The sequence below is a fragment of the Capricornis sumatraensis genome, chromosome 2, assembly GCF_032405125.1.
Source record: "Capricornis sumatraensis isolate serow.1 chromosome 2, serow.2, whole genome shotgun sequence".
In the NCBI taxonomy this organism is placed as follows: Eukaryota; Metazoa; Chordata; class Mammalia; order Artiodactyla; family Bovidae; genus Capricornis; species Capricornis sumatraensis.
Genome location: NC_091070.1, coordinates 116,573,304 through 116,601,189, shown reverse-complemented (window position 1 = coordinate 116,601,189; position 27,886 = coordinate 116,573,304). Strand labels below are relative to the sequence as shown.

Here is a 27,886-nt window from a genome sequence, read left to right as displayed (position 1 = left end):
TGTTCTACCCTACATTAGGAGCTAAATCAATCACATGTGGAGAGTTCTTTATCAGTTCTGTTAATGCAATCCGTATTTATTATTAGTATTATTATCATAAAATGACTTTTGGGGGACTTCCCTGGTGCTACAGTGGTTAAGAAACTGCCTGCCAATGCAGGAGACATGAGTTCCATCCCTACTCTAGAAGGATCCCACATCCCAGGGAGCAATGCAGCCTGTATGCCACAACTACCGTGTGCTCTAGACTGTACTGCGTGCACAACTACTGTGTGCACCATACAGCCTGTGTGCTCCAGAGCCATGCTCTGCAACCAAGCCTGAGCACCGCAGCAAAGAGCAGCCCCTGACTGGAGAAAGTCCACACGCAGCAACCGAGACCAGTGCAGCCAAGGAAAAAAGACTCTGAGGACTTCCCTGATGGTGCAGTGGTTAAGACTCTGCACTTCCAATGCAGAGGGCACAAGTTCAATCCCTGGTGGGGGAACTAAGATACCACATGCTGTGGCACACACAAAAAAAAGAAAAAAGATTTTTTCTAGGACAAAAGAGGCTAGAGGCTCTTCTTATAGTTTAATCATGATGGGTGACTGCAGAGAAACAGAGTATAGAAAACAGGATTTAAAAGATAAATGCATAAAAAGTAATTATAAATGTGTTTTAGGGCACAAAATGAATAAAGATGTAATCTGTAATGTCAATAATAAAAATGAGGCATGAGCTTTATAGGAATAGTATTTTTGCATGTGACTGAAGTTGGTATCAATCCAAATTACAGGTTTATATCTTTAGGAAGTTATATGTAATCTCCATGGTAACCAAAGACAAAATAGTGATAAGTGACGTGTTAGTCGCTCAGTCGTGTACGACTCTTTGAGACCTCATGGACTCACCAGGTTCCTCTGTCCATGGAATTCTCCAGGCAAGAATACTGGCGTGGGTTGCCATTCCCTTCTCCAGGGGGTCTTCTCAACCCAGGGACTGAACCTGGGTCACCTGCATTGTAGGCAGATTCTTTGCCATCTGAGCCACCAGGGAAGCCCAAAACAGCTATAGAATATACACAAAACAGATTGAGAAGGGAATCAAACAGGTAACTACAAGATCAGCTAAGTACAAAAGAAGGCAGTAATGGAGGAAATGAGGGATGAAAAGCTATAAGACATATGGAAAACAAAATAATAAGCATAAAACTTTCCTTATTAATAACTACTTTAAATGTAAATAGATGAGACTTTCCAATCAAAGGTATAGAGGAACAAAATGGATAGAAAGCATGATCCAACTACATACAAGCTATATGTAAGTGATTCACTTTAGATCCAAAGATAGGAACAAAAAATAGAGACTTTAAGTAAAAAAAGTTACAAAGGACAAAGAACATCAAATATTGACAAGAGGGCCCATTGACCACAAAGTAATAAAAATTATATATAAAAAAAATCCACCAAACATTGGAGGATCCAAAATATATGATGGAAACATGGACAGAATTTGAGAGAAATGGACACTTGTACAGTAACAGTTGGCAAATTTCAACTTACCAATTTCAATAAATGTTAGAACAACCACATATAAGACCAATAAATATTAGATCTAACGAAAAATGAAACAAGATTCCACCTAACAACAGAAGATTACATAGTTTTCTCAAGTGCACACTGAAGATTCTTCAGGAAGACCATGTTAGGCTACAAAAGAACTCAATAAATCAAAAATTATTAAAACCTTAAGGAATATCTTTTCTGATCACAAAGGAATGAAACTAGATATGAAATGAAACTGAAAAATTCACTTACATGAGAAACTAAACAACATACTTGTAAGCAACTGGATCAAATAAAAAATCTAAAGGGAAATTGGAAAATATTTTGAAATGAATGAAACAAAAATAGGATAAAACAAAACTTATGTGGTGCAGTAAAAGCAGTGCTAAGAGGAAAATTTATATGTGAAAACAAATTAACAGAGTAGAAAGATTGCAAATCAGTAAATTAACTGTATGATGAACACTCAATGGTGCAATGCAGCCACTGTGGAAAAGTTTGGTGGTTTTTTAAAAAGCTAAATGTAAAATCACCATATGATCTAGCAATTTTACCCCTAAGTTTATACATGAAGGACTGAAAACAGGAACCTGAACAGATAAACGTATGTCAATGTTCACTGCAGCATTGTTCACGATATCCAAAAGACAGAAATAACCCAAGTGCTCATCAACAGATGAATAAACAAAATGTGGTATGTATGTACAATGGAGTATTAACCATAAAAAGGAATGAAGTTCTGATATATGCTACGACATAAATGAAAGGTAGAGACATTATCAGCAGCAGCAGCAGAGACATTATGTTAAATAAAATAATCCAGACCCCAAAACACAAATATTGTGTATGTTTCCACTAACATGGGGCACCCAGATGAGGGAAATTATAGAGACTGAAAGTACATGAGACATTATGGTGGGCTGAGGAGAGTTTTAGTAGGAGTGGAAGTTTTTGCTTAACTATTAAAGAGTTTCTATTTAGGGTAATGAAAAAATTCTGGAAATAGTGGTTATGTTATATTACACTGTGAATTAATGCCACTGAAATATAACCTTAAGAAGGGCTAAAATGCCAAATTTTTAAGTATTTCAGAATTAAAATATTAATAATGTAATATACCAAAAACTGATGACTTGTACCATTGAAATAGGTTACTGTATACATGAATTACATCTCAGTAAAACTGTTTACTCAAAAAAAAGAGGATAGAAAACATACTCTAGGAGATATGAAACAACTGTTTGGAAGAGTGAGATGCAGAAGCAACAGCTAAGATTTACTCTTGAGTGTCTACTGTATGCCAGTCATTTTGCATATATCGTCAGACTTAGGTACTCCACAGAATCTTTTGGACGGAGTGCTTGAACCTGCATCTCCTGTGGCTCCTGCATCGGCAGGCGGATTCTTTACCACTGAGCCATCTGGAAAACCATAACTAGTTTCATATTTTAGAAATAAAACAATTCAGTTTGAGATGATGAAAAAGTTCTGCAGGTGGACAGTGGTGATGTTTGCATAACAAGGTAATGTACTTAATGGTAGTGAATGGTGCACTTAAAATGATTAAAATAGTAAATTTTATGATGTATATTTAACCACAATATAGTTAATTAAAAATTTTAAAACATGAAGCTACGTTTGTTTTAAAAACTTCTACTTGGAACATTTCCTGATTATGATTTTTTTTTTGGATTTGATACCTAAAGCAAAGGCTTCTTCAAAAGCAAAGATAAACTGAAAAGCTTCTGTACAGCACAGGAAACCATAAGCAAAATTAAAAGTCAAACTATTTAATGGTAGAAAATATTTGCAAATTATATCTGATAAGGGGTTAATACACAAATTTTATAAAGAACTCATACAACTCAAGAGCAAAAACAAATAAACAAACAATCTTATTTAAAAATGGGCAGATGATCTGAATAGACATTCTTCCAACTAAGACATACAGAAGACCAACAGGTACATTAAAGTATATTCACTGGCTGGGAAGTGCGAATCAAAACAACAACGAGCCATCACCTTCAAACTGTCAGGATGGTTATTATCAAAAAGACAAGAAATAGCAATTGTTAGTGAGGATGTGAAGAAAAGGGAATCCTTGTGTACTGCTGGTCAGAATGTAAACTGGCAAAGCCACTATGGAAAGCAGTAAGGATGTTCTTCAAAAAATTAAGACTAGAACTACCAATGACCTAACAATTCTACTTCTGGGTATTAATCCGAAGCAAGCAAAAAAAAAAACTATCTTAAAAAGATCACCGTACCTTCATGTTCACAACAGTGTTATATACAATAGCAAAGATAAGGAAACAGCCTAAGTGTCTCCTGAGAGATGAATGTGATATGTATATATAGACACATACAAATAAATAATGGACTATTATTCAGTCTGCAAGGATATTAAACCAGTCAATCCTAAAATAAATCAGTCCTGAATATTCATTGGAAGGACAGTTGCTGAAGCTGAAGATTCAATACTCTGGCTACCTGATGTGAAGAACTGACTAATTAGAAAAGACCCTGAGGCTGGGAAAGACTGAAGGCAAGAGGAGAAGGGAATGAAGAGGATGAGAGGCTGGATGGCATCACTAACTTGATGGACGTGAGTCTGAGCAAGCTCTGGGAGTTGGTGATGGACGAGGAAGCCTGGTGTGCTATAGTCCATGGGGTCGAAAAGAGTTGGACACAACAATGGTGACAGATGTTTAACTACACTTATGTGATTATTTTGCAGATTCACAAACACCTAACATGTTGTACAGCTGAAGCCAATATAATTTTGTGGTTCAATTATACCTCAATAAATAAACACCCATTATTTTTGCTTTCTTAGTTATTAAGATAAAATCAGATAAACTGAAATTTTTACCTTGTTTTGTTAAAATGATCTGTGGGACTCCAGCAAGTCATTTAACCTTTTATTAGCTTCGGTTTTTGCATCTGTCAAATGAAGGATCAGGGCTAGCTGAAATGAGGGAAGTTGAGTGTGGATGGGGCCAAGGGATATATGGGAATCTTTGTACTCTCTGCTCTGTTTTGCCTAAAACTGCTCTAAAAAAGTTTATTAATTAACAATAAAAATTCAAAACTATTGCTACTCCATGGCTTCCCAGGTGTCTCCGTGGGTATTTGCCTGCCAATGCAGGAGTCACAGGTTTGATCCCTGGGTCGGGAAGATCCCCTGGAGGAGAAAATGGCAACCCACTCCAGTACTGCTGGTTGGAAAATTCCATGGACAGAGGAGCCTGGTGGGCCACAATCCATGAGGTAGCAAAAAAGTCAGACACGACTAAGCACGCAGGCACGCCTTTCTATTGATACTAAATAGGAATGGCGTGAGGTCTGCATTCATCCAGTCTGCATTCCTATTTAAGCTGAATTTAGACCTACAATGTTCCTAAAGAATTTCAGGGGAAAATGAACCATATTCTGGTATTTAATCCAACCGTAACCATGAGATTATCTATAACAAAGAAATTCTAAGGCAGTACCCCTTGAACCTCAGTTTCTGAAAAGCAGCATGATTTACTGGTGAAATAAGAGTGGTGGAACCTCTAGGCATTAAAAACCTCAATAATTATTTTGATGATAAATTTTGTAAACTTAAGTTCTTTAACTTTTCTGTGTCAGTTTCTTAAACAGTAGATAGTAACCATCTACTTTACTGTTTCCCACAGATTTAATATGAAAGCATTCTAAAAATTTAAATAATATATCAAATGTAAAATGGTACCATGCTTTCATTTTATTTCCAAAGATAAACATTTTATTTTGAGGAAATGACAGCTAAGTGTAAACATTATGTATTATACACATAATATAAATATTATAGTATTAATATATAATAAATATATCTAAATTTTACACATATATTAATTCCCATGCAAACAAGCAATGTTCTGTAAGCCTGAAAGTTATAGTTATCCTATTTCCTATAACAGATTTAGTACTCAAAAGGAGCCTATAAATCAAAGAAAGCATGTGTTTTATTTTTATAAAACATAGAAGTCACAATTTTTGAGTCAGGATAGTCTTAAGATATGAAGTATGTAGTTCAATCAGTTCAGTTCAGTTGCTCAGTCATGTCTGACTCTTTGTGACCCCATGAATCGCATGTAGTTCAATAGCTTCACTTTGTATTAACAAGTTTCATTTTTACCATTTCCAGGGAAACTAAGCAGTCTGCCCAAAACATTATGTGACAGTGACTGAACTAAAACCAGAATCCTCCCCCAACAAAAGAACCAAAAGCTCCCTTTCAAAGTAGTGTTAATATTTGATATCATGCTATTTTACCATAATGTACACTTTAAAGTTCACTCTCCAATTCACCTGAAGTGTATCTGGTATTTCATATTCTTTAAAATCCCTATTAGATAAAATTTAAATTCCAAAAGTAATACAGCATTTTTAAAACTACCAGATATATAAAAGACACATAAAAAATAAGAAGTCAATACCTCTTGCTGCTGCTGCTGCTGCTGCTGCTGCTGAGTTGCTTCAGTCGTGTCCGACTCTGTGCGACCCCAGAGACAGCAGCCCACCAGGCTCCCCCGTCCCTGGGATTCTCCAGGCAAGATATCTCATTCCAAATCCTATAAGCTAGACATGTATGCTGCTGCTAAGTCACTTCAGTTGTGTCCGACTCTGTGCGACCCCATAGACGGCAGCCCACCAGGCTCCCCAGTCCCTGGGATTCTCCAAGCAAGAACACTGGAGTAGGTTGCCATTTCCTTCTCCAATGCATCAAAGTGCAAAGTGAAAGTGAAGTCGCTCAGTCGTATCCAACCCTTAGCGACCCCATGGACTGCAGCCTACCAGGCTCCTCCGTCCATGGGATTTTCCAGGCAAGAGTACTGGAGTGGGGTGCCACTGCCTTCTCCAGAGACGTGTATAGCAGGCACAAAAATATACAACCTCCTCCTCAAATAAAACTTCCCAGAAGCTGGAATATGTAGATGTAATTAAGGTTTCTCATCTGTTGACTTTAAAATAGGGAGATTATTCTGGATTATCTGGGTAGGCCCAACTTAACCACAAGGGTCCTTATAAATGAAAGAGGAATATAAATGAGGCAAAGTCAGTGGAAACAAAAAAAACAAAAAGTAAAAACAGAACTAAGGTTGAAGTGATTCAATGTGAGGACTCAGCCTCAATGATCTCAATGTCTTTATTACTGGTTCTGAACAGAGAAGTGGCCCCAAGCCAAGGAACTCGAGTAGCCTCCTGATTCTGCAAAGGGAAGAGAAAGAATTCTACCCTAGAGCCGATAAAAGAAACACAGTTGTGCTAAAACCTTGACTAGCCTAGAGAGATTCAATTCAGACTTCTGACCTCAAGGACTATAAAATAAATTTGACTTGCTTTAGGCAAAGACATTTTTTGGTGCCTATACATGTACATATTCATATTCATGGTAATAGAGGCTCACTTAATCTAAGCAATATTGGCCATACCACTTTTATCCAGTGTATTAGTTAATGACATCATCACACACCCAGGAATACAAAACAAAACACTGGGATCATCATTGACTCTAGCCCAGTCCTTTACTCCCTACCAACCAATCAGTGTTTAATTCATTTCAATTTTAATGTCAAAAAACTTCAAGAGTCCACCTTTTCCAATATCTAGCCACTGCTATCACATTAGATCTATCTTGGAAAACCACAGAGTATAACCTTCCTAATAGCCTTCTTACATCCTAATAGTCTTCTTACTTCTAATATTTGCTCATCTAATTCATCTTCCATACTGATAGTGTGGTCTTATCTTGATTCAATTTTAATTGATTCACACTCTCCCCTCACAACTTTTTAAAACCTATAATGATTTATATAAAAAAGAATAAACTTGGAATTGTCTTGTACCATTCTGTGACCAAAAAAACCAAATTTCTCAAGCATGGAGGACTTTTAGGGCAGCAAAACTATTTTGTGCTACTACAATGGTAGATACCTGTCATTATACATTTACCCAAATCCACAGAATGTACAACACCAAAAGCAAATCCAAATGTCTATTACAAACTTTGAGTGATACTGTGTCAATACAGGTTCACTGACTGTCAAAAAGGTACCACTGTGGTATATAAGGACAGGGAATATATGCAATATCTCTGTACTTTCCAACAATTCTGTTGTGAACCTAAAACTGTTCTAAATAATTATTTTTTTCAAAACAAACAACCTACACCCTAACTGCTATCAATAAAAAGCAGCCAGCCCACAAAAATATATTGGCTTTGTAGCTTTTAAGAATGCACACATGTATTTGATAAATGTTTTAAGAAGAATCCGCAATAAACCATTTTCTTACTATTTATTTATGTGAGATGAAGAACGAGTTCTAGCATAAACGAGGTCCTTCTCAGAGTGAAAGACTTTTGCCTGACTAGAGACATTTTAAAACACTGATGTAGTTGATGATACTGGTCTTTTGAGGCACAGACTGATTTTATGATTAATCTCCCATTTTTCAGAATTCAATCCAGGAAAAGCACATTAGCAAAAAAGTATGACTTAAATTTTAGCAAAAAGTTTCACACATATCTGCTTTTCTATTCAGCAAAAACACTGCTTTAAAATCATCACTATGAAAGATCTTCCCAAAATATATATTCATTTTCTTATTTGTAATGACAGAATGCTAATTTTTTTTCTGCACTGTCATCTGAAACAATGACCATTACTTTTCGGCCTTCCCTGTGGCTGAAGCATGCTTACATGTCTGTATTTTGGTCAGTAGCTATGAGGTTTTGTAGTTTCCTTTCTTAGATTAGTAGCTATATCGAATTACCAATAGACTTGCTGGTCTAAATAACAAAATGTTATTTCCACTGTTCTGGAGGATGGGAAGTCCAAGATCAGGGTTCAGTTCTAAGTGAGAGCCTTCTTCCTGGCTTGCAGATACTGCTTTCTTGTTGTACTCTCACATAGTAGAGAAAGAAATCATCTCTCTCAGTATCTCTCTTTATAAGGGTGTTAATCTCATTCAGGAGGACTCCACCACATGATCTGATTACTTCCCAAAGCTGTCATCTCCAAATATCACCACACTAGGGATTAGGGCTTCAATATATGAAATTTGAGGCAGACACATTCAGTTCACAATGCTTCCTTACAAAGAAGGTACATGTTTTTTACTCCCTTTCCTCTTTTATACTTTCTGCAATGAAGACTTTATGATAGTTATCCTGGAACAAAGTGTAACCATAGGAACACAAGCTTGGTGCTGAAATGGAAGAACAGAATAAAAGGAGTCTAGGTCCCTGAAGATACTGTGAAGATGGCATGTTAACTCTGAACTGTGTACTTCACAACTTCTTATAAATTAAAGGAAAATAAGTGTTTGTCTTTAAACAATCTTGATTATTTATGAGGATTTCTAATCATTAGCTGCTGAAACTAAGCTTAACTAATAAAACATTTCACAACATAAGCAGCAGAAATGGACTCAAAGAGTTTATGTGATATGTATCTTGATGACAAATTAATGAAAGGTCATTTCAATGCAAAATAAAGTGCTATGGTTTTCATGTTGATTACTTTAACCACATCAGGTCAGATGCATCTCTAAAACATAACTGTTCCTCTTTCAATTTCATTCCTTTCTTGACTAAACTCAGACCTCATGACCTTTGACGATAATTGTCAATTTCTGCCATTATTAACTCCCTCATTCATTTTTCTACTCTGTAGCCAGAGTTATCATCTTAAAACACAAAGCTGCACTTTTTACTTCCTTTTTTAAAAAAAATAGCATTTTAAATTTCATGTAGCTTAGTGGCATAAGTATCTTGAGTCAGTAAAGTCCATGTTTTTGTAGTCCCTATCACACAATGCTTACTTTCCACACCATTACATTTCAGAAAAAGTGAACTTCTAAGTTGTTCTAATATATGAAAAATTTCTGTATCCTAGTATGTGCCTTGGTACATGATATTCTATCTAACTGGAATGCCCTATTCCATCTTGCAGACTACTGTGAACCTCCAAAACCAAACTCTGCTATACTCCTGTGAATCACTTCTTACTCAATGATATAGTTAGTTGATAGCTCTTTGGGTTTTTAAAAATTCTCTATCAGAGGACTTATTAAGCTGTACTTTCCCAAGAGAATATGAAATTCTTAAAAGTAACGAGTACTTTACTCCTCTGGCAAATAGTTTGGAACACAGAAAGCATTTAACAAGTGAGGAATCAAATGAGGAGTGAATGTAGAAAATCATCAAGATTATTTTTAGATACATGCACGGTGCTCCCTTTCTTATTTTCAGTTAACAAAAAAGGCACCATTAGAATACAAACTATAGAAATATAATCTAGAAAGGCAGAGAGAGGATAAAAGATCAGGGAAAATAATTAGCCCCCCAGAACATATCATGAGTACAGTGAACACTGAGGTACTTGTGATGAGATTTGTATTTGTGTATATTACATTTGTATTGGGTCTTTTTTCCTTGATATTCAAAGTATTATTTAAACATAGAAGAATAACAGGTCTTTAAAGGATGTCAGCTGACAGGTACCACTACTTACTCTGTAGTTTTGTATACATCAGAATACAGCCCTGCTTTCTGATACTTCTTCTTTGGGGGACGTGGGGCCTTCTTTTCTCTTGGGATGAGAGAAAGCACAGGCTGCAAGGTACTTTCAGGTTCGGGAGGTTTGGCTGGGGTTTCAGGAGGACTGGGAATCTCAACTGCTGCTTCAGTAAAGCTAGAAAGAGAAGTTTAAAGATAATTTTATGGTGAATTTTTTTTTCCCTACAAATGATTACCTATTAAAAATAACATCACAGAAATTAAAAAAAAAGAGAGATATGGGGACTTTCTTATCTGGTCATGGAGGAGTAACAGATACCAGATTTGTCCTCCTGATAGAAACTAACAGAAACACAGCAAACTACTATAAACCTGGAGAAAGTCAAACAATTATCAGACATTTTGTTCTGCAGCACTGTGATTCCTGAGAAAATTGGGGGAAAAAAAAAAAGAAAAAGAAAGAAAGAGATAACCTGCTTTTATAAGAACAACTGAGGTAGAGGGAGTAGACCCAAAGCAGAGAATGGCCAACCGAATGGGCTAAGAGAGATCAGACTATGGAGGGACTGAGACAGTTAGAATTCATGAGGCAGAGTACTGGAGTGGAGAGAGTAAAGGAGAAAAACAACTTCAGAAATCTGTGTAAGGGTCTTCTTTAGTACACTATCTATCAGTACTAGGTTTGTATATGTGCAAGGTGAAATTCCATAAGGCTAGACAAAGAACCACCAGAATATTACAACCGAAACAATTTCCAGAGCTCACACATGATGACAGATACTCAGAATCCACTAGGGAGAGTGTAAGACATTGCCCAACACTGTGGGCATTCAATAGAGATCCCAGAAGGTAACATTCTCCATCTTTGTATGACAACTATCTCTGGAGTAAAAGCCTGTCCTAATAAAGCTTAAAAATTATCTTCAAAAGAATCTAAAGCTATCCACGAGTAGTTTACCTGACGACCAAAATAAAATCAAACCTATAAAAAAGAACAAAAACAGACACACAATAATGTGATATTTATAATATTCAAAAATTCAAAAAAAAAAAAAAAAAGCGATGACCAAAATTTTCTAAATTTGATAAAAAGAGCCCAAAGTTCCAAGAAGTTAAACAAACCATAAGCAATATAGGCTAAAACAAGTATGGTGTATCATAATAAACTTGTCGGAAAGTATTGACGAAGAAAATAAAAGGAGTAAGAGAAAAAATACACAGTCTATATACAGGAGTACAAAAATAAGAATGAATGCAGATTTCATGTCTCAAATAATGCAAGCTAGAAGGGAATGAAAAAACATCTTTAATTGCTGAAAGGAGGGGAAGGGGGGAGCCTGTCAAAAGAGAATTTTAAATCAGTCAAAAACACCTCTAAAAATTAAGGTGAATACAGTTCGAGGCAAGGATGATTAGACATTTCTACCTATCCTCCCATTAAGCAAAACGAAAATCCTTGGAAATTAAAAAATAAACATAAGCATACAGACTGGCTGGGCCTCTTGGGACCAAAGCAATGACACATCAGGGAATTTTCTAGATTTTCTCTTTGCCTCTCACTTAGTGCAAGGCTTAATAGTTTCCATAATATAAAGGGTAAGACAAATGTCTGCTCTCATCACTTAAATATAACATCAGAGTTAAAGGTCCTAGATGATGAAAATGGACAATAAAAAGAAAAACATCTAGAAGTATGAGTCCTCCAACATTGTTCTTTTCTTTAAGATTGTTTTGGCTATTTGGACTCCCTTGAGATTCCTCATGAATTTTAGGATGGATTTTTCTATTTCACACAAAACATTATTGGGATTTTGACAGAGACTGCACTGAATCTGTAGATCGCTTTGGGTAGCACTGATATCTTGTCTTTCAACCCCCAAACACAGGCTGACTTTTCTTTTTCTTGCCTAACTGCTCTGGCTAGGAATTTCAACACAATGTTGAAGTGGGCCTCCTTTCTTTGGGGGCTTCCAACATAGTTCAGTTGGTAAAGAATCCACCTGCAATGCAGGAGACCCCAGTTCCATTCCTGGGTTGAGAAGGAATAGGCTACCCACTCCAGTATTCTTGGGTTTCCCTTGTGGCTCAGCTGGTAAAGAGGCTACCTGCAATGGAGGAGACCTGGGTTTGATCCCTGGGTTGCAAAGATCCCCTGGAGAAGGGAAAGGCTATCCACTCCACTATTCTGGCCTGGAGAATTCCATGGACTGTATAGTCCATGCGATGGCAAAGAGTCGGACATGACTGAGTGACTTTTACTTCACTTCCTTTCCTAGTTATCAGTAACAGTGGAAAAGCTCTGTCTTTTACCACCAAAGTTGTCAGCTTTGGGTTTTTTACATACAGCTTTTATTAGGTTGAGGTAGTTTCTTTTTATTCCTAGATTTCTAGGTTTATAATCATGAACACAATAGATTTTTGTAAAAAAAACTTTATGCATTTATTGCTATGACCATGTGATGTTTCTTTTTATTCATTAATGTAACGAATCACATTAATTGATTTTTGAATGTTGAACAAGTTCTATATATCTGGGAGAAATCTTACTTGGTCATGAGACAGACGGACAGATTTCATATTTTATTATTTATGTCTTCCTATTCTCCTTATCAGACAGATTCATTTTTACTTCTTTCATCTGACCTTATGCTTCTTCCTTCATTCAAAAATGTTATCTGCTTCCTTGCTTACATGTGTCTACATACGTTCTGCTGCTGCTGCTAAGTCGCTTCAGTCGTGTCCGACTCTATGCAATCCCATAGACGGCAGCCCACCAGGCTCTGCTCTCCCTGGATTCTCCAGGCAAGAACACTGGAGTGGGTTGCTGTTTCCGTCTCCAATGCATGTGAAAGTGAAGTCGCTCAGTCGTGTCCGACTCTTCGCGACCCCATGGATAGCAGCCTACCAGGCTCCTCCATCCATGGGATTTTCCAGGCAAGAGTACTGGAGTGGGGTGCCATTGCCTTCTCCGATATACATTCTACATATATGAATTCTTCAAGTGCCATGTTTCTCCAAGTTCTATCTACAGACCAAATATATCAGAATCACTTTGGGGGGCTTATGATGGAAATGAAAATACATACTAATAGACTTTTAAAAATTCTTAGTAAGGAGTTCTAGGATGAACACCTCCTAACCTTACTGGTCCCTAGTACCCCATACTGGGCACTCTCATTAGTGCCCTTCTCATTCCATGAGGGCTTTGACAAATTAGGTTGGGTTGATATTCTCTTTCCCTCATCCCATAACCCAAGTCTTCACATCATTAAGGCTCCAACATCCAGCTCAGGATCATCATGGTTTCCACATCCCAGATGGATACTTACTTAATGGCTTTAAGATTGAATTCTTCAGGAAAGAGAAGAGAAAGAAGATAGGTAAGGTATTTGAAAATATGGCTTTATGGGAATTCCTTGGCAGTCCAGTGAGGCTCTGGACTTGGCACTGAGGCTCCCTTGGTCTGGTTAAGGTTTAATCCTTGATGGGGAAACTAAGATCACACAAGCAGCATAGCATGGCCAAAAAATTAAAATAAAATAAAATAAATATGGTTTTATGATATATTTATCTACAGTAACACAATATGTTATTTATTTTTCATGGTTTTTTTTGCTTTATAAAAACAGTATCAGTTAGTATATAATTTTCAGGGTCTTGTTTCACTTAAAATCTTGTTTCTAAGACTCATTCATTATCATTACACTTCAGTTATAATTCATTAATTTTTATTACCACATCATAGTCCATTGCATAAAAAACTACTATATACTTATTCCTTTTTCTGTCAACCAGGGATATTTCCAGTTTCTATATATTATAATAAATCCTGCTACACCTTTACAAAAAATGCATTCTGGTGATAGCTGGGCAAGAGTTTTTCTAAATTATATAAAAGGTAATTGCTAGATTATACTGGGTTGATTTGAAACACTCTTTTCGTTACATATTCTGGATTCCAAAACTTATTTCCTCTCCAAGTCTGTAGAAAGTATTCATACATTAATGTGGATGATGTCCGATAAACAAATTCTTAATTTTAATATAATACAGTATTATAAGTGTTTACCTGTATGCTTACTGCTTTTGATATCTTGTTTATGAAATCCTTTCAAACAAAGGTCATTAAGTTTTCTTCATTCTGTATTAGAAGGTTTATCTTTTATGCTATGTATTTATTTAACCAACTGGGAACTGATTTTTACACATGGATTAAGACAGAATCCAGGATTTCCTGGTGGTCCAGTTGTTGAGAATCCGCCTGCCAATGCAGGGGACATGGGTTCAATCCCTGATCCAGGAAGATTTCACACGTCCCAGGACAACTTAAGTCCATGCAACACAACTACTGAGCACGCGGTCTAGAGCCCACACGCTTCAACTACTGAAGCCTGCACGCCCGCAAGCCTGTGCTCTGTAACCAGAGAAGCCAATGGAGTGAGAAGCCTGCACACTGCACTGGAGAGTAGCTGCCGCTCATCACGACGACAGAAAACCCACGTGCAGCAACATCCAAAATTAAACAATTACCTAAAAAAAAGGGCAGAATCCAATTTCATTCCCATTCTTATGCAATATAAAATCTGGGGGCACACAACATTGTCAAGCAACTATACTTCAATAAAAAAGTATAAATAATAAAAATAAAAACTTTTGGGGCACCATTTATTGAATATTGTTTTCTTTATTTATTGATATGTAGGGTTACCTCTGTCATATGAGCAAGCTTGCATGCATGGATCTTGTTTCTCTTACCTAGTTCTATACTCAGTTCCATGCTAGCTCAACACTATTGTTTAGTTGCTAAGCTGTGTCCGACTCTTTGTGACCCCACGGATGTAGCCCACCAGGCTCCTCTGTCCTTGGGATTTCCCAGTCAAGAATATTGGAGTGGGTTGGCATTTCCTTCTCCAGTGGATCTTCTCAACTCAAAGACTGAACCAGAGTTACCTGCATCTCCTGCTTTGCAGGCAGATTCTTTACCACTGAGCAACCAGGGATGCCCCTGGCTCAATGAACCATAGCTTAAAATTAAGACTTAGGGAAAATCAGGTGTTTTATTTCACTCCTAGGTATATACCCTAGAGAAATTAGTATCCTATCCAGCAGCGAACATTAGAGGAATGTTAAGAGCAATATTTTTGGATAATAGTGTCAAGCTGAAAATAACTCAACAGTAAAACAGAAAACTCTACCTTTTGTTTTGCATCAACATGGATAGATCTAGAGATTATCATACTCAATGAAGTAAGTCATAAAGAGAAAGACAAATACCATGATATCACTTATACATGGAGTCTAAAATATGACACAAATGAACCTATCTACGAAATAGAAAGATCCACAGACATAGAGAACACATTTGCGGTTGCCAAGAGGGAGGAGGGGTGGAAAAGGGAAGGACTGGGAGTCTGGGATTAGCAAATACAAACTAGTATATATAGCATGGATAAATAACAAGGTCCTACTGTATACCACAGGGAACTATATTCAATATCCTGTGATAAAACAATATGGAAAAGAAGATGAGAAAGAATACATATATATACACACACATATATATATATATACCCACATACACATATATATGTATAACTGAGTCACTTTGCTGTACAGCAGAAATTGATGGATCATCTATATTTTAATAATTTAAAGAAAACATGTATTACACACAAACAATGGATAACACATAACAACAAAAAAGAGGTAACTACAACTACATGCAAAAACAGAGATGTTTTTACATTTATATGTTGAGCAAAAAAGGTGTGGCACAAAAGCATATATTCTATGCAATTCCATTTCAGTGAAGTTCAGGGAGGATAAACTAAACTATCAATGTATTGTCTAGCATTGAATACTTAAATGGTATAAAAAAAGGTATAAATCAGGAGACTGATTATAGCAAGGAAGTGGTGTATGACTGGGAAAGAACATGAAATATTACCAATGTTCTTCCTATATATTCACCCATTCTATATCTAAAACTGAGTTTTATAATTTTCTAGGTATAAAGTTCTTACAGTAGTCATATTTTAATCTCTCATATATAGTTTAACTCCTTTTTACTTCCTAATTTTATTATTCCCTTTTTTCTTTCCTTAGTGATCAACCTTACCAGAAGTTTATATATTTTATTATCATTAGTATTACTAATGTTGGTCTTCAGTGATTCACTCTACTATAACTTAGTTTTATTTTGTTAATTTAATGTATATGTTTTATCTCTGTCCATCACATTTTGGGAATTATTCTCATTTTTCTGATTTCTTAACTGGACTCTTTGTAATCAAGCAGGAGCTTGTGGGCTTTCCCAGAACAGACCGCTCCCTTGTATCCTCTGCTTTAGTTTTCTCTAAACTTAACATCGAAAATAGCATCTGATGCACATTTCCTAAAGTTGTTTTACAGATGGTAAAATGACCAGCAAATGAAAATTAACTACTTGATGATCCTGAACACCACAGACCTAAGGACTGATGATGTAACCTCTGTGACATCACCCTGTTACCTCATCATCAACCATTCAGAGATCTGTGCATGAGCCGATCATATATCTGGGGTGCTCTTCCCTCACCTTGTCTTTAAAAATCTTCTCCTAAAACCCATCAGGGAGTTCAGGCTTTTTAAGCACTAGTTGTCCTAACTTCTTGCTTGGCACCCTATAATAAATACTACACTTTCCTTCACCACAACCCACTGTCAGTAGTTTGGCTTTACTGTGTAAAGGCAATCAGACACCAGTTTTGTTCATAATATCTTCATTCATAAATCTTTAGCATTCTTGAAAATAACTAAGCATTACTGGCTATAAATATCCCTCTAGGTACCTCTTTTGCTACATTTCAAAGTTTCAATATGTAGCACAGTATTTATTCATTTCTAAATATTTTTAATATTTTAATTAAAAAAACTACAAAAATCCACTGGGAATATAACTTATAGAAACTACATATTGTATGCAGTCTTGATAAATAACTGGTAATAAACACAGCACTAACTCATACCTTATACAAGAGTAAATTTCAACTGATTTAAGACTTGTATGTAAAAAAGTAATATATAATCCTTTGAAGGAGAATAATTAAATTATTATATATTCTTAGCATGCAGTAACATACTATATATATTAAATTACAAGATCTTCAAGATATATAAATAGTTATCATTTACACAGAACAGCCTTGTATATGTACATATTTGTAAATGCATCAAGAAGAGTAAAAAAATACACAATATACTGTTAATAGTCTATCGATGAAAAGAACAGGATTTGAGAAGAAATGAGATTATGTGAAAAGATAATTTAAACTCTTGAATCAGTATACTTCTAGTTTCACAGATTTATTTATAACTATATATTCTCTCAGGAAAAAAATTCAAATCTCTATAAAGAAAGTATTTTTTATAGATATATGCATAGAGAGCTACAAAAAAACCCTCTGTAAACAGTGGTCCCCTGGTTAAAACTCTGCACTTTCACTGCAGGGGGCACAGGTTTGATAACATACGCTACATGCTGCTGCTGCTGCTGCTGCTAAGTCGCGTCAGTCATGTCCGACTCTGTGCGACCCCACAGACGGCAGCCCATGAGGCTCCCCCGTCCCTGGGATTCTCCAGGCAAGAACACTGGAGTGGGTTGCCATTTCCTTCTCCAATGCATGAAAGCGAAAAGTGAAAGTGAAGTCGCTCAGTCGTGTCCGACTCTTAGCGACCCCATGGACTGTGGCCCACCAGACTCCTCCGTCTATGGGATTTTCCAGACAAGAGTGCTGGACTTGGGTGCCACTGCCTTCTCCGATACGCTACATGGCAAGACCAAAAAACAAAACAAATAATCTTTAGGGAAAGAATCTGATTGGATATATAACAAAAGGATTAAATGATCTTTCCAGGGGGTGATTCTGACTTTCTGCCCTATACCTTTTGGGAAAAAATAAAATATAAAAAAGAAACCATTAAAAAACAATCTAACATGCACGAAGACTTAAAAAATGTATTTGATGACAGGGACGACAAGTTTAGAGCACAGAGGAGATAAGATAGTTTGACAGTAAAAATAATTCCGCTCACATAGTTATACAACATAATGTTTCTGGGTCTTGATTTCCTCATCTGTATAGTGAGGGCCTTGGCTAGACTGTTACATTTCCCCTTTCTTATTAATTATTCATAATTTTGACAACCAGAAGAACGAACACTTAGAACAGAACAGGTCTTACGTAGTGAAAGGTTACTAGGTCAACTGAACAATTTAGCTGCAAAGATATGTTACATTTGCACATAAGCTAGTTTCCTCGACACAAATAAAACGTTAAATGAGGAATTACCTTTTAGCATTCTCCTCCTCTTCTTCCTCTGGGAATGGCTTCTGCTTTTTCTTGGTCTGTTCTTCCAATAGCCAACTTTTCCTCTTCAATCCCTTTTTATGGTCTGGATTCAGGTTTACACTCTGAACAACAGCTTCAATAACATCCGTAACTGTATCAGGACCAAGGTGCAGTGCTGTTCCTTCTTCGCCTTCATTTAATTCTGAACCAACAAATTGGGCAGCTTGGAATGCTTGCATTGATACCACAGCCTGGAGAGGACATTTCCGAGGTCGACCTGGTCTGCGTTTAACAAAGTTATTCCCTGTCCTGGCCTGTCTTTGAAGTTTTTTGGCTTTTAAAATTTTATTGACATGGTCCAGGTTTTTCTTGGTGGCCAAGATTTTGTCATAATTGCACATTTTCCGAGCTTGGCGCTGCATAGCTTCTACTACACTTCTCTTAATATGATGGGGGGAATGGCTGCTTGGCAACTTTTCAGAAAGGAGTGAGATGCTACTACTGCAAGAGTCACTGGGGACTGCAGGCACTAGGAGGCTGTCTGGTTTTCCTAGGGTTCGCTCCTTGCTGAGGCTGCGAACTGGACTGGAGGAAGGTGGCACAGAAGCAGATGCAATCACAGCATCAATATTTTTCTCCAGGGGCTCTTGGTCCTCATGTTGTACCATTCGCTGCAGCAGACTATCCACAGAGTCATCCCCAGAAGAAACCAATCTTGGACTTCGAGAGGGAACTCCATTCACTAAATAAGACAACAAATCACACGTGATAAAAACTGAACACAACTAGTTACTCAAAAAGATAAAAGGTAAGGAATACCACCGTATTATTCACAGCAAGATTAAGAATCATAATATCATATGCATTTGTCTTTCACGGGCAAATTGTTTCCTGAATAAGGAACATTACAATAACCACAGTAGATTCAAAGTTGGCCCATGGTTCCCTAATAATACACGGGTAAAAAAACAATTCTTACTCTGAGATGAGGAGCAGAGATTCTTTCTTTATTACTACTACTTTGGCTGCACCGAGTCTTTAATGCGGTACTCAGGCATTTCACTAGTTGTGGTACACAGGTTTAGTTAGCTCTCCATGGCATGTGGGATCTTAGTTCCCCAACCAGGGATTGAACCCAGGTCCCCTGCATTGGAAGGTGGATTCCTAACCTCTGGACTACCAGGGAAGTCCCTAGAATTTATTCTTTAAAAATAAGAGTTCAGTTAAGAGATTTGACAGCTAAATATTAAATAAAGAACTAAACTTTAAATACACATGATGTTTCTATAATATAACAGTGTGTGCTCAATTGTGTCTAAACTCTTTGCAACCCCATAGACTATAACCCGTCAGGCTCCTCTGTCCATGGGATTTTCCAGGCAAGAATACTGGAGTGGGTTGCCAATATCCCATCGACAGGATGGATCTTCTTGACCCAGGGATTGAACATGAGACTCTTGTGCCTCTTGCATTGGCAGGTGGATTCTTTACCATTAGCGCCACCTAGGTAGTTCAGTGCTTTTTCTGACAATGTTTTAAAAGTGCAAAGGAATAAAAGAAATTGTCTTCTTGGGAAAAGTTTTAAAATTACGATAGAAAACACCTTTATAAACTATTTCAGAAAGAATCCATGTTGATGGTAAGATTTGAAAACAAGTTGTCTTACCTATAAAATAAGCTTATGGTTACCAAAGTAGGGAGGAGGAATAAATTAGGAGTTTGGGATTACCAGATTAACTAAATCACTTTGTTGTACATCTGAAACTAATGGAACATGGTAAATCAAATATACTTCAATAAAAAGCAAAACCAAAAAACAAGTGGTGTTAGATAAACCTTACCTTAATGACCCCAATGATTTGGTGGTATTTGTTTGGTGCCTATAGTAACTTTTTAAGACTATAAATAATGTGGGACATTTTCAACTTCCTCTGGCAAGCTATATTAGTTTTATAATGTTATAAAAATAATAGGTCACTTCCCAAGATGCCTTGTTTACTATAAATGATCACTGGTTATACTTCTTCAAAGTTAATCAATGGATTCCTAATCTATATGACTTTAAAATGTGATACCATTTGTTATTCCTTTACAAATTCTAGCCATTCTAGATTACAATCTCATCAGACTACAAGGAACTTTTTCTCAAATTACCAACATCTTCCTTCAAATATATCCAATTGTCTTGTTTAAATTCAGTATTTTTAAAATTTCAAACTTTTAGCTGTATTTTTTCTTTCTTAGAAAACTTTTTATTTTCTATTGGGTTACAGCCGATTAACATTAGTTTTAGCTAAACGGTAAAGGGACACAGTCATACATATATGCGTATCCATTCTCCCCCAAACTCCCCACCCATCCACACACCCACAAAACTTTAAGCAGAGTTAGTTCCATGTGCTATACGGGCCTCCCTCATGGCTCAGATGATAAAGAATCTGCTTGTAAAACAGGAGACCCAAGTTTGATCCCTGGGTTGGGAAGATTCCTTGGAGAAAGACATGGCAACTCATTCCAGTATTCTTGCCTGGAGAATGCCATGGACAGAGAAGCCTGGCAAGCAAGTCCATGGGGTTGCAAAGAGCTGGACACAACTGAGCAACTAACACTCACTGATTCACTCATTTGTTCACTATACAGTAGGTCCTTGTTGGTCATCCATTTAAAATACAGCCGTGTGTGTCCATTCTAAACTCCCAAATTATCTCCTTCCCCAGTAGTAAGCCCCCCAACCATAAGTTCCTTCTCTATGTCTGTGAGTTCTGTTAATTTCTTACAATCATTTCTTTTAAGATTTCATATATAAAGAATGTCATATGATAATTCTCCTTCTGACCTAACTTCTCTCTGTACGACAACCTCTAGGTTCATCCATGTTGCTGCAAACGACATTATTTCATTCTCTGTAATGGCTGAGTGTTATTCCATTGTATATAAGTACATCTTCTTCATCCACTTCTCTGTTGGTGGACATTTAGATTGCTTCCATGTCTTGGTTACTGTAAACAGTGCTGCAATGAACACTGGAGTGTGTGTATCCTTCTGGACAATGTTTTTCTCTGGGTATATGACCAGAAGAGGGATTCCAGGGTCACAGTGTAGTTTTATTTCTAGTTTCTTAAGGAACCTCCATACCATTCTCCACAGTGGCTGTACCAATTTTCATTTCTAGCAACATTACAGGTGGGTTCCCTTCTCTCCAGACTGTCTCCAGCATTTGTTTATAGATTTTTTTGATGATGGTCATTCTGACTGCTGTAGTTTTGATTTGTATTTCTCTAATACTTAGGGATGTTGAGCACCTTTCCATGTGCCTCTTGGCCATGTGTATGTCTTCTTTAAAAAAATGTCTATTTACGTCTCTTTAAATATTTTCTTGGGTCCTTTCTCTCTTCTCCTTCAAGGACCCCTATAATGCAAATGTTGGTGAACTTAATTTTGTCACAGAGGTCTCTTAGGCTATCTTCATTTCTCTTTATTCCTTTTCTTATATTCTGTTTTGTGGCACTGATTTCTACCATTCTGTCTTTCAGGTCACTTATTTGTTCTTCTGCTTCAATTATTCTGTTATTGATTCCTTCCTGTGTATTATTCATCTCTGTTTGTTTGTTCTATAGTTCTTCCAGGTCTTGGTTAAACATTTCTTCTACTTTTTTCCCTCCAAGGTCCTGGATCATCTCCATTATCATTATTCTGACTCCTTTTCTGGAAGGGTTGCCTATCTTCACTTCATTTAGCTGTTTTTCTAGGGTTTTATCTTGGTCCTTTGTCTGGGACAAAATTCTCTGCCTTTTCATTTTAACTTTCTGTAACTGTGGTTTTTGTTTTGGAGGTTGCTGGATTCAGTTCTTCTTGCTTCGTCTGACTGCACTCTATCTGGTGGATGAGACGATCTAAGAGCTTTGGGGAAGCTTCCTACTTTCAGCTGTATTTTATATCACCACTCTTTAAAACTGTTTTTATGATAATATACTTTGATTACCTTCCAATTACTTGTGACTGAATTAACTTTAGAGACCCTCAATCCCTAATACTTGTCATTTACCTTTTAGACATACTTTCCCGGAAAATGCTTATTCTTATAGCTTCAAAGTAATCCTCCTGATCACTTTTCTCAGTAAATGATACCATAAAGCCAACTATTCAAGATTATATATACTGAGAACCAATCATGTGGCTGGAATCATTTGATCTACACTCACACAAAATCATCTAATTTATTCTCCCCACAAGCCATAAACTTTTGTCTTATGTTAGTTTGATTTCTTGGCCCTATCTACTTTTCTTAATACTACTACAACTCAAGACCAAGCTAATCTTATCTCCCTGCCCTAAACTGCTTGCAGGGCTAATTAAAATATGTATACAACTCCTCTGAGGCTTCTCATACCAAGTGAGAGTATCTAATTCCCCTCCCATGAATATGAGCTACCCTTAGTGAGTTGCTTCTAGCAAAAAGAATCTGATGGAAATATGAATGTGGTGATTTCTAAGGTTATGCTAGAAAAGGAAACACAGCTTTCACCTGGGTTTCTCTCAGGACACATGGCTTTGTAACCCAGCTTCCACACTGCAAGAAAGTGTAAGAATAAATCCTAGGTTTAAAATCCTGAAAATTATTTTTGTCTCCTCTTTCCTATCCTCAACTGCCCAGAAATACCAAAGGTTTTTAATTCTTAAGAATAAATTTAAAACAGAATCTTAAAATGGGTATACTGTTTGAATTTCATTCCTCAGCCACTCACCTAGTGCTACCTCACACCTTACTTTCTAAACTGATTCTATCTTACCAAATTCTAGTCTGCCAAATCTCTGTTGTTGTTTTTTTCCCTTAATTTTTCTTAATTTATTTTTGGTTGTGCTGAGTCTTAGTTACTTTTCAAGGGCTTTCTCTAGTTGTGGCAAGGGGGAGCTACTCTTCGTTACAGTGCTCAGCCTTCTCATTGCCGTGGTTTCTCTTATTGCAAGACACAACCTTTAGAAGCTGGGCTTCAGAAGTTGCAGCATGTGAACTCAGTACTTGTGACTTGTGGGTTCCAGAGCATGAGTCCAGTAGTAGTGGTGCATGGGTTTAAATACTTTGTGAAATGTGGAATCTTCCTAGCTCAGGAATTGAACCTTTGATTCCTGCATTTGCAGATGGATTCAGGGAAATCCTTTTTGTTTGTTTCTTCGTTTTTGCAGTCTGCTCCATCTAGGACATTATGCTGGGCATGCTACATTTTACTTCTGGCCACACTGTATGACATGCAGAATCATAGTTCTACAACAAGGGTGGTTGTAGACCATCATGGTTAACTGGGTCATAAGGATCTTTATCTTTCTGATCCCATGGACTGTAGCCCACTAGGCGCCTCTGTCCATGGAATTCTCCAGGCAAGAATACTGGAGTGGGTTGCCATTCCCTTCTCCAGGGGTCTTGCCAACCTTGGGATCGAACCTGGGTCTCCTGTACTGCAGGCAGATTCATTACTAACTGAGGTACCAGGGAAGCTTCTTTTAACTTTAGTCAATCTATTATGAATGGGTTGCCATGCCCTGCTCCAGGTGATCTTCCCAACCCAGGGATCAAACCCAGATCTCCCACGTTGCAGGTGGATTCTTTACCATCTGAGTCACAAGCAGAGCCTTCTGGCTCATGAAGTATTTTCATGTACTTCACTGCAACTCATAAGCAGTCTTTTGAAATGATGCTATTCAAAAAATTTCCCCATTATTTTTATAGGGTACCTTCACTGGTTTGTTCTTTTTTATTTATTAAAAAATTTTACTGAGATATAATTGACATAGGACATATATTAGTTCTACATGTACAACAATAATAATGATTTGGTATTTGTATATACTGCAAAATGATCACCATTACCATGCATAGTTACAAATTCTTTTTACTTCTGTGTTTTTTCATTTTCTTAATGTCTTTAGGAGAGCAAAAGTTTAAAAAGTTGATGAAGCTCAATTTTTTTTTTTTCTTTAACAGTTCGTGCTTTTTATCCTACTTAAGAAATCTTTGAATATCCCAAGGTCATAAAGATTTCCTACTAAGTGTACTTCTGAAAGTTCTATAGTTGGGGAAACTACATACAGGTATATATTCTATTTCAAGTTAAATTCTACATATGGTATAAGGTCAATGATCTTTTTTTTCCGTAAGTATATCCAGCAGTTCCAACACCATTTGGTACAAAAGATGATCCCTGCTCCACAAAAATATAGTATATGTGCAGAAAATCAACTTAAAAAAATCTAAGGGAATGTCTATTTTTCTAGTGTCTATTCTTTTGCACTGAAAGATCTATATATCCTTTCACCAAAAACAGTCTTGCATAATTTATAGTACGTCTTTATAACAGTTAGTAGAAGTCTTCTAATTTTGTTCTCAAAAAGAGCATACATGTTTTACTTTTTAAGATATTTTATGTATCTATATAAATTATAGAGTTTGGAACTTTATATTTTAAAAAGCCAGCTGGAATTCTGATTGAGATCCCATTAAATCTATCAATTAATTTTGACAGAAGCGACATTTTAACAATACTGATTCCTTCAAACAAATGATTAATCTAGAATATGTTTAATCTTTTAGCCATTGTCAATAATGCATCATACTTTTTATCACATAGATCTTGTATATTTATAACTTTTAATACAATTGTAAATGGTATTTTGCTTACATTTCAATTACTAATTAGTCATTGCTGGTATACAGAAATACATTTTATGTTCAGCTTATATATCTTTCTTAAACTCATTTTCTAGGTGCAGTAGCTTTTTTCTGATAGACTTCTTAGAAATTTTCCTGTGGATCAAATCATCTGTAAATAGAATTTTTTTCTTCTTCCTGTCTTACCTGTATGCCTTTTATTTCTAAGAATTGGGGTTTTTGGGGGGCATTTTTTAAAAATTTATTTTTAATTGGAGAATAATTGCTGTACAATGTTGTGTTGGTTTCTGCCATACTTCAACATGAATCAGCCATATGTATACACGTGTCCCTTCCCTCTTAAAACTCCCTCCTACCTTCCACCACATCCCACCTTACTAGATTGTCACAGAGCACCAGGATGATCTCCCGACACTATACTGCAACTTCCCATCAGCTATCTATTTTATATATGGTATTCTATATATTTCAGTGATACTCTTTTTCAATTTGTCCCACTCTCCTTCCCCCTGTGTCCATAAGTATGTTCTTTATGTCTAAGTCTCTATTCCTGTCCTGTAAATAGGCTCATCAGTACCATTTTTCTAGATTCCATATATCTGCATTAATAAACGATATTTATTTCTCTCTGAATACACTGTGTCTAAGGGCTCTCGGTTTATCCCCCTCACTAGAACTGACTCAAATTCACTGCTTTTTGTCTGAGTGATATCCACTGTATATATGTACCACATCTTTCTTATCCATTCATCTCTTGATGGGCATCTAGGTTGCTTCCATGTCCTGGTTATTGTAAACAGTGCTGAAATGGACATTGCGAGCATATCTGTCTTTTTCAATTATATATATATATAACCTGTTTCAGTGTATATGTCCAGTAGTTGGTCATATGGTAGTTTTGTTCCTAGTTTGTAAGAAATCTGCATAATGTTCTCCGTATTGTCTGTATCAATCTACATTTCCACCAACAGGGCAAGAGGGTTCCCTTTTTTCTATATCCTCTCTAGCATTTATCGTTCGTAGATTTTTTGATGATGGCCAGCCATTCTGACCGGTGTGAGGGGATACCTCATTGTAGTTTTGATTTACATTTCTCTAATGCAAGATGTTGAGTGTTTTTTCATGAGTTTATTAGCCATCTGAATGTCTTCTTTGGAGAAATGTCTGTTTAGGTCTTCTGTCCATTTTTTGATTGGGTTGTTTTCATGATGTTGAAATGCTTGTATACTCTGGAGATTAATTCTATGTCAGTTGCTTCATTCGCAATTATTTTCTCCCATTCTTACTGCTGTCTTTTCATCTTGTTTATGATTTTTTCTTAAAGTAATTATTGCCATATATGTCCCTACTGGCATTTTCTTAATTGTTTTGAGTTTGTTTTTGTAGGCTTTTTCCTTCTCTTGTGTTTCCTGTCTAGAGAAACATTTGTTGTACAGCTGGTTTGGTGGTGCTAAATTCTCCTTACTTTTGTTTGTCTGTAAAGCTTTTGATTTCTCCATCAGCTTTGAACGAGATCCTTGCTGGAACAGAGTAATCTTGGTTGTAGATTTTTCCTTTTCATTACTTTAAATATATCCTGCCATTCCCATCTGGCCTGTAGAGTTTCTGTTGAAAGATCAGCTATTAACTGTATGGGGTTTCCCCTGTATATCACTTGTTGCTTTTCCCTTGCTGCTTTTAATAGCTTTTCTTTGTGTTTAATTTTTGTTAGTTTGATTAATATGTGAAAGAATTGGTGCTTTTCTTTTAAAGTGGATGTCAGATTCTGTCAAATGTTTTTTCTTTAGGTACTTAGACAATTGTGATTTTATCACTTACTGTTAATTTCATAAGCGATTTTCTAATGTTAATCCAATCTTGTGTTTCTGGAATAAACTCACGTGGACGTGGTATGATATGCTAAACATTCAACATACTAGATTCAGTTTGATAACATTTTATATCATTTGCATTCATGCACAGGAACAATACTAGTCTGTAGTTTTCTGGTAATGTGTGTGTTGCTTGCTTTCAGAATCAGGGTACTGGTGGCCTCATAAAATGCACTGGAAAAATGTTTCTTCTTTCTGGAATAGTTTTTGTATAATTAGTATTCTTCTTTTCTTTGAATGTTCATGATTAAAACTATTTGGGTTCTGAATTTTCATTGTAGGAAAGTTTTAAACTATAGGTTGAATTTATTAAACAGATATGAGGCTATTTAGGCTATTTGTTCTTGAGTTTGTAAATGGTTTTTCTCTTTTTATCAAATTTATTGGCAAAAAAACTGTTCATCATGCTCCCTTATTATCCTCCTGTGGTATGTAGCAATTGCAGTGATATCCTTTCTTTCATTCTTGATACTATTAACTCAGTTTCTTTTTTCTTAATCTTTTTGGCTAGAGTTCACATCTTTAAAAAAAATTTTCAGATAAGGAATACACCTTCAGACACAGAAGTGCATGCAGAACACCAGCTACAAGAGTACCTGACCAAAGGAAAATATGCAGAACCATGCAAAACTCAGTAGGAGGAAGGAATGAGGGGGAATGTTAGTAGGACTGGAGGTGCCCTTGGTGTGTGGGGGAATTGAATCAGGGGTCTGATCCCCACATCAGGGCAACTGTCTGAGTCAGAGGAGAAACATTTAAGGCTGGGAGTGAATCAGCTGATCTGTGGCTGTTCTCATTCACACCTGTGGAATGAGACTCAGACAGTCCTTGCTGCAGCCATACATACCCTGGACAGGGAAGCAGGTCCCCTGGAAAGCGCAGCAGCTGGGAGCTAGAGTTTAGGGATTCTGGAGCAATCCCAGGGC

The 27,886-nt window shown here is 36.6% G+C and overlaps 1 protein-coding gene across 2 annotated transcripts in view; it reads right to left on the bottom strand.

The window, feature by feature from the left end:
- ASH1L (ASH1 like histone lysine methyltransferase) overlaps window positions 1-27,886 on the bottom strand; it is a 179,339-nt gene that overhangs the window by 89,400 nt on the left and 62,053 nt on the right. For both annotated transcript variants that reach the window (XM_068963887.1, XM_068963888.1), the window contains exons 4-5: window positions 18,426-19,167; window positions 10,091-10,270 (exon numbers count right to left, since the gene is read on the bottom strand). In XM_068963887.1, the coding sequence (XP_068819988.1) occupies window positions 10,091-10,270; window positions 18,426-19,167 (922 nt within the window). The remainder of the gene's footprint in view (window positions 1-10,090; window positions 10,271-18,425; window positions 19,168-27,886) is intronic.